The sequence below is a fragment of the Myotis davidii genome, unplaced genomic scaffold, assembly GCF_000327345.1.
Source record: "Myotis davidii unplaced genomic scaffold, ASM32734v1 scaffold109, whole genome shotgun sequence".
Lineage (NCBI taxonomy): Eukaryota > Metazoa > Chordata > Mammalia > Chiroptera > Vespertilionidae > Myotis > Myotis davidii.
In genome coordinates this window covers 820,272-828,486 of record NW_006300368.1, presented here as the reverse complement: position 1 = coordinate 828,486, position 8,215 = coordinate 820,272, and the positions used below count along the sequence as shown (strand labels likewise).

Genomic DNA, 8,215 nt, shown 5'->3' with positions numbered 1-8,215 from the left:
GGAAAAAAAGACTTTAACATTCTCATTAGCAGTGAAGATTAAACAGAAGACTTCCAGAACCCTCTGTCCTGGACAATTTCCCCACATGCTCCAAACACTAGATTACACATGTCAAGTTTATAAGGGATCATCCTCAATTTCATTCCTTGTTTTACACTATCCAAATGGATACATCATGATTCCATGTTTGAGCCTGGACACACTTTCAAACACTTACATAGACAGCAAGCTTACAAATAAAGAATCCTTTTTTTTTTTTTTTTTTTTTTTTTTAACAAAACACATACCAAACAGCTCTGGCTGGTTAACTCAGTTGGTTAGAGTGTCGTCCTCATAGGCCAAGGTTGCAGGTTCCATCCTCAGTCAGAGCACATACAAGAATCAACCGATGAATGCATAAATAAGTGGAACAACAAGTTGATGTTTCACACTCTCTCTCCCTTTCTCTCCCTCTCTCTCTCTCTCAAAAAACAAAAAATTTAAAAATGTTAAGAATTTAAACAAACAGCCTGGCCAGCCAGTGTAGCTCAGTTGATTGAGCATCGTCCCATGCACCAAGAAGTCATTGGTTCAATTCCCAGTCAGAGCACATGTCCGGGTTGCACGCTTGATCCCCAGTAGGGCGTGTGCAGGAAGCAGCCTATCGATGTTTCTCTCTCATCTATGTTTCTCATCGGTGTTTCTACCTCTCCCTCTTCCTTCCTCTCTCTAAAAATCAATAAAAACATTTTTTTAAAGGCTCTAACGTTCATGGGCCCTGAGCAAGGGTACAAATGAAGGCGTGCACATTAAAAACCAACAACTTAAACAAACAAACAAAAGACACATATCAAACAAACTCAGAAGCACTACACCTAATACTTATCCATTCATTCATCCCACAAACTAGATGGCAGTCTCCATGCCGGCAGGGGTTGAATTTGTGCATCTCTAGAGCTTAGCAAGTTCCTGACTTGTGGTAAGCAGTAAGTACACATCTACAAAGCCAACACATAAATGAATAAGCTTAACTAGCATTTATTAAGCACTTACTATGTGCCAGGCACTGCTTTAAACATTTTACTTGAATTTGTTTAATCTCATACCAGTCCAAGCCAGGTAAGTATACTTTCCCTGTTTATAGATAATGCACAGAGAGGTTAATTAACTTGCCCAAAGTCAATAGCTAGCAAGGGGCTGAAGCAGGATTTAAGCCCAGGTAGTCTGGCACCAGAGCCTGTGATCTTGGGTACCTGCTATGTGCCAGGCATATTGCTAGGCCTAGGGAAATAGAGATAAAAGAGCAAACACAGACTCCCTCAAGGAGGTCACAGTTAAGAAAGGAGACGGGCCCTAGCTGGTTTGGCTCAGTGGATAGAGCATTGGCCTACGGACAAAAGGGTCCCAGGTTCAATTCCAGTCAAGGGCACATGCCTGGGTTGTGGGCTCAGTCCCCAGTGGGGTGCATGCGGGAGGCAGCTGATCAATGAATGATTCTGTCTCATCATTGATGTTTCTGTGTCTCTCTCCCTCTTCCTTCCTCTCTGAAAGCAATAAAAATATATTTTTAAGAAAAGAAAAGGAAGGGGATGAATAACAATAAGGGGATGTGTGTTGTCATAAGCAAGAACACAATGTGGGGACAGGATTGACCTAGGATAATGGCTGTCTACAGAGGGGCCACCTGACCTCATGTAAGTTCTGAGGCACCAGTAGCTAATAGCCAGGCTAGGGAAAGGGAAGGGCATTAGGGCCACAGGAACAGTATGTGCAAAGTCATGGAGCATGGTTGGCCTGGGAACATAAGAGTTCCAGAGGCTGGCACTTACAAGTGTAGGTAAAGACATGGGACATTAGTCTAGAAAAGTAGAAGCCAGATCCAGATCTTGGAAAGCTTTTTGTGCTGAGTGAGGGAGGGGTGGAGCGTGGGCGGGAGTTGGAACACTTCTTGGAGGCCTTGTAGGATTTTAAACAGTGTTAGAAGCTCAAACCCCACAGTCTGCCCCCTCTCCACCCACATGACACTAAACCCAATACTCAGAATTCCCTAAAAGCCACATTCATCCCCAGAGAGTTCCCTGGGAGGCCTAGACCTAGAGGGAAATTCACTTTGAGTCTGGGACACACCCAGTGCCACCTGGGAGCAGTGGCTGAGAATCCTCTCACCCTCCCACCCCCACAATTCCTGTTGTCACCTCCCACCCCCACCCCAGCATGGCCACTTCAGGCCCACTCCCTCCTCTCACATTTCTCCAGAGATGAGAATTAAGCATCTTTACTTTCCTACCCACCCTCTGACTCCACCATCTTAATCAGCTTCAGAGCCTGGCATATCCTAGGCCCCAGTCAGTGGAAAAAGAATAGGGACACCAAAGCTTCCTGGGGGAGCTGTGGCTCTGGGCTCTCCCCTCCCCTCCACCAGGCTGAGGCTGGTGATTAGCTGGGTTAATTACATCCAAGCCATTTCCGATTGGCACAAGCCCACCCACCCACTGAGCCTGTCATGCAGCCCAGGCCAGGGTCAGGATGCCAGGGCACCAGCTACCCTGGAAGGGGTACTGACCCCTGCAGTGGTCAAATGGAGAGTGGTTTTCCTGCCCCCACCCTCACCAGAACCTCTGCCCCTCCTCTCACCCTAGGTTTTTCTCATCCCCATCCTCCTTTTTGCAAGTCCCCCGCACAAATCCCTTCCCCTCCCCTCTCCCCCCAGGTTTGGAATGAAATCATGGGGCTCTGAGTTCCGCACGAGGCCCCGACATAAACATTCTGATTGGGGCTAATTACAAGGGCCAGGTTGGGAGGCTGGAGCCTTCAGAAAGCTTGGCTTTCAAACAAAGGACCCAGGGCTCAGCCCCCAGCCCAGGCCGGCTCCTCTCCAGGCTTCATTAGGAATGAGGAGGGGGCCTGGGGCCATAGGCGGTCCTCTCTAAACCCAGTCAAGGGTCTCTGAGCTGGTTCCACGTCCCAAGTCCCATCTTGTCCTTTCTCCAGGCCTCAAATCTTGGCCTTTCCCATATATCCTGGAAGAGCAGCGCGTCTGCATTGGAAGGCAAGGCAGACCGGGGAGGGGCACTCAGGCTGTCAGTCTGGGGATGGGGCAGAGGAGGGGATAGGGGTGGGGGGCAACGGGGAAGCCAGCTGTGACAGCCCTAGCCCTAATTAGCCAGCTTCAAAGCCAGCTGGAGAGAGAGCCCGCCCACCTTCGTGCCCTGCTCACTCAGGCGGGTAAGACATTTCTGTCCTAATCAGAGGAGAGGGGGAGAAAAACACTGCCCACTACCGCCCCAAGGAGCCTCCGGACGGTGAGCGGGCACCCTGAGTCCAGTCGAAAAACTGGGAGCACAGAAAGTCATTCTATTCTATTAAAACTGCCAGTAACAATAGGTTAAAAAGTCCTCAGGAAATGCACATCCTTTGATCCAGGGATTCTCCTGTATTTTTAGCAGCTTATATTAGATTGGAAGAGTGCTACAATTTGTTGAGCTTCTACTATGTACTGGCTTCTGTAAATGCACCATCTGATCTAATCCTTGCAACAACCTTGCTGGGACAGTTACTATGGCCTTTTTACAGATGAGGGCTGGGACTCGGAGCTAGGTACTTTCTCATGTCAAAGCCTCTACTCTACACATGGCTGGTCTGTGTGTTTCTGTCTTTCTCCTGTTTCTTTTCTCTTGACTACACATATTACACATTCATTCCACTGCTGCATCTAGATAACCTGTTCCCTGTGAGAGAAACGGATTGATGAATAATCTGGTTTGTGGTGTTCCTGGTTTTGTAGGCCTGATGGTTTTCCCTTCTACACACCCTTTCCACAGCAGAGGTGATTAGGGACTGGGGACAGGAGTCTGAGAAGATAAAAGCTGCCCCTTGGAGAACTGGAGATACCCAGTAATCAGGACTAGGAAATGTCTAAACTAGGAATTGGAAAACTACCTTTGGGGCAGGACATGGGAGGGGGGGGCGGTGTACAGCTAGAAGGTGCATAAACTCTCTAAAGTTAAATGCAAAATTGTGTGTTTATTGGGGGGGGGGGGGTCTGACCATTTTCTCCCAGGAGGCCCAACGATTTTTCAGGTTCTCAGAGAGGCTAGTGGCCCCCAGTTTAAAATCCATTTAGAGGAGAGGAGGGTAGGTCTAGAAAAGGAAGGGACCCTACTACAGTGAGCAGTGAAATTATCAAAGGACAATGCTTAGGAAGTGGCAGGAGCTTGGACTGGGCTCCCCTAGCCAGACATGTGCCCCATGCACCCTGGGACAGCATCTCCCCACTTCTAGAATCCATCCCAGATCTGAGGTCCCCAACACCTCTTGGAGAGGTTTTTGAAATAATCCAGAGGTCAGCAGCTCCAGATCTTACTGATCCTCATTCTTTGGGGATGTTCAGAAGAATTTTGTTTTGGAAAATTTTACTGTCCTTTTCTGGGGCTGGCTCTTAAAGGACAAAGAGTTTGTAGCTAATGGAACTATTTTTTTTTTCAGGAGGGGAGTTTGGGGAAGGGGAAAAGAAAGCCAAAGTCTGATCAATGAGGGAGGAGTTCGGAGACGAGATGCCCTGAATCTTGAAAACGAGCAGCCTTGCTCTTTTGTGGGATGGGAGGGCAGGTAGAAAGCAGCTGTGGTCTGAGATCTGCCCTAGGCCTGGGGCCTCAGGTGAAATGTTTTCCTTCTGGGGTTGAGAAGACCAATCTTTACCTAAATTCTCTCCCTCTCACCCCTACTCAGGGAAGGAAGAGGTCAGTGTTGCTCATCTGCCATCTCCTGCCACGCTGATAGCATAGGTGTCCACTGACAAATGTACCCAAAGCACACAGAGCTGGGATGCTGAGGCCTTAGAAGTGGGAGACGTTCCTCCCCAAATCTTCAACAGAGACCAGCGCTCCTCTTCCCACTGGGTTCCATCCAGTCACTGGAAAATCAACGCCCCCACACACACATTCACACCCCCCCTCATTCACAGGCTTTCACCATTCTTTCCAGGAGGGGCACTAACAATTTGTTTGTAATTTAACTCTTTCCTGCAGGCCTTGTGGGGTTCCTTTAGAATCCGGGAAACAAATGGAGCTAGAGCCCGGTGACACCCTACCCACTTATTTCTTTGATAGCTCAGGGAATCTTATGTTGGAACTTCACATACGCCATTAGGGGAAAAGCTGGTTTTAACGTAGGATTTCGGTCACTGGCACAAACGATTTGGGAGAAGGTTATATATTTTGGGAAAGGGGCTCTGCTGAAATCCTCAGACTTCATACAATTCCAAACAAAGCCCCACATACGACTTCAATTACCACCAAACATTTCCAGATCCCCTCCCCCAACATAAACTAACACTGGGAAGTAGGGGTTCTAACTTACTTTCTCCCTTGTCCCAAACACTCAACAAAGGGTAGTAAGGCACCATTTTCCCCATCAGCATTTAGCTAAAAAAGCAAAACCCTGAGCAGGGAACCTCTTTTCTACCCCATCCCAACAGAGTAGTTGTGGGTAGGGGGAAGGAGGAGGTGTGGTTTGGTTAAACTAATAAAATGTTACAACCCTGTTAAATACAATTAAAGGGCTAGATCGCTAGAAGATAATTAAATGCACTTTATTATTATGATTATTAGCTTTTAATTTGCACTATTATCAAGAAACAGGAGATGGTGAAAAATTGAGTTCTGTGGCATACTTGTCCCACCCACCCCCTTGGTCCTCAAATCAATCCTTTAGAATTAAAATTCTAAAATAATCCAAATAGTTGAGGGAGAGGATGTGTATTGGAAACTGCAATTCTCATACCAGTGTCAAAGATACTTTAAGAAAGAGTCTTGACTTTTATTTGTGGGGGGTAGGGGGAAGATAAGAAACATCTGTTATAAACATTCTATCAATCTTGTGATATAGAATGTCATGTAAACACTCAACCCCACCCCCACAGTCACAAAGAGCCTGCCCAGAGCCTTCTTCCAAAGCAAAGATACCCACCTCCCTCCCCCGCTTTCTGGACAAGTTTGAAAAGAAACCAGTCTTTTGTCAAAAGAAAACTAAAAATCCCACCAGCCCATCTCAGCCCATCTGTCCCCTCCCTCCAACCCAACCCATTTTTTATTGCTTTTAGAAAAAAAATAACCCTAAACAACAAAGACCCACACATAACACCCAAACCACCCCACAAACCTGAAGCTAGAGAAGATATTCGGTTGAGAGAGTGGGGTTGAGGCACAGTCTGCTGGGGAAATTAGGGGAGAGATGCAAGGACATCACCAAACCCCAACATTTGTGAGCTAATGCTCCCCCTAAAAATGTAAGGGTTCAGGATGGGTACTCAAGGTAGTGTATGTGTGTGTGTGTGGGGGGGGGGTTGTTTCAAAACACACTTCACAAAGCACTTTGGGCCCACTCCAAGGGCTTGGGGCATCAAGTTGAAAAGAAGAAAAGTTAAGGAGGAGAAAGATCTTCCTGCCTGCAGGGGAGTGGGCCAGCGGGTGGAGGCCATTCCACACACGATCTCTGCCCTCTCCCCACCACCCCACCCGTTGGGTTCTTTTTTTTTTCCACGTCTTCATCTCGGTTGGGAGGGTTCCAAAGATCTAGCGAAGGAAACAGGACAAGTGAGGAGAGAAAGGGGGGGAGGGAAATAAAACAAGAATCCAAGTCTTGTTAAAAAAAAAAAAATCCACCAGCTTCCCCAGACCCAGCTTCAGTGAGAAGGCTCACCAATTTGGCTTTAGAAGTTGAATGTAACAAACTAGCCAAACCTCTTCCAGCAGGCTCAGCCCTGCCAAATCACCAAAAACTCTGAACCAAAGTGCGGCGTAGTGTTTGAAAGCCGAGATCCCCTTCAACTCCCCTTCCCTTCAGTCCTCAGCCCTGGCGCCCATTGCTGTTCCTTTTTTTTTTTTTCTCCTTTTTTTCTTTTAAATAGAAAATATATAATTAAATTTACAAAGACTATTTACAGTTTTAATTACAAACCTGGTGGGGGTGGTGGGCAGAGTTATCTTTAAAAAGCGACCTAAAAAATAAATGGTTTCGATTGTTCTTTATTTAAAAAAATAAAATAAGGAGTCTGTAGGAGCCCCCCGGAGAGGAGGAAAGCGCGGTGTGGCCCCGGCCCCTGGGACACCCCCTCACACGGTGGTCTCGCCGTGCCGGCTGTTGGTGAGACGTGTATAGAACTTCCTCCACGAGTGCAGCGTCTTGCCGGACCAGATCCAGAAGCCCGACGTGATGCCCACGATGAGCGTCATGAGGTATTTGATCATGTAGACGGTGAAGTCGGGCGACATGCGCGGCGTGTAGTGCGCTGGGCACGGGATGGCCAGGCTCTTGCAGTGCTGGCTCACCCAAGAGCGCTCCCAGTGCTCTCGGAAGGCCTGCTCGTAGAAGTAGCAGGCGATGACGATGGTGGCGGGCACCGTGTAGAGCACCGAGAAGACGCCGATGCGCACCATCAGCCGCTCCAGCTTCTCGGTCTTGGTGCCGTCATGCTTCATGATGGTACGGATGCGGAAGAGGGATACGAAACCGGCCAGGAGGAAGGACGTGCCTATGAACAGGTACACGAAGAGCGGCGCCAGCACGAAACCCCGCAGCGGGTCCAGGCTATTGAGGCCCACGAAGCACACGCCGCTCAGCAGGTCGCCATCAATCTGGCCCATGGCCAGGATAGTGATTGTCTTGACCGCCGGCACGGCCCATGCCGCCAAGTGAAAATACTGCGAGTTGGCCTCGATGGCCTCGTGGCCCCACTTCATGCCCGCCGCCAGGAACCAGGTGAGCGACAGGATGACCCACCAGATGGAGCTGGCCATGCTGAAGAAGTAGAGCATCATGAAGAGGATGGTGCAGCCCTCCTTCTTGGTGCCCTGCACCACCGTGCGGTAGCCGTCCTCGGAGAAGCGCTCGTTGCACACCACGCGCTCCTGGAGCACGAAACCTGCGATATAGGCCACCGACACCATAGTGTAGCAGCCGGACAGAAAGATGATGGGCCGCTCGGGGTAGCGGAAGCGCTGCATGTCCACCAGGTACGTAGTGACGGTGAAGAAAGTGGAGGCACAGCACAGCACCGACCAGGTGAGGATCCAGAGGCGCGCAAAACGCGTCTCCTCCTGCGAGAAGAACATGGAGCCATCGGGTCTCGCCGGCTCACAGGGCGCCGCGCAGTCGCGCTCGCCCAGGAACTTGTAGCTGAGATAGGACGGCACCTTGAGGACACGCGGGCAGTGAAACGGGTGTTCCAGCGTGGCGT

The 8,215-nt window shown here is 49.1% G+C and overlaps 1 protein-coding gene across 1 annotated transcript in view; it reads right to left on the bottom strand.

Annotated features, from left to right (window-relative positions):
- Nucleotides 1-6,988: 6,988 nt before the first annotated feature.
- FZD2 (frizzled class receptor 2) overlaps nucleotides 6,989-8,215 on the bottom strand; it is a 10,907-nt gene continuing 9,680 nt past the window's right edge. Inside the window, 1 exon segment of the mRNA XM_015572516.1 lies at nucleotides 6,989-8,215. This exon segment is cut by the window's right edge and continues 39 nt beyond it. Coding sequence (XP_015428002.1) covers nucleotides 7,092-8,215 — 1,124 coding nt within the window. The 3' untranslated portion in view covers nucleotides 6,989-7,091.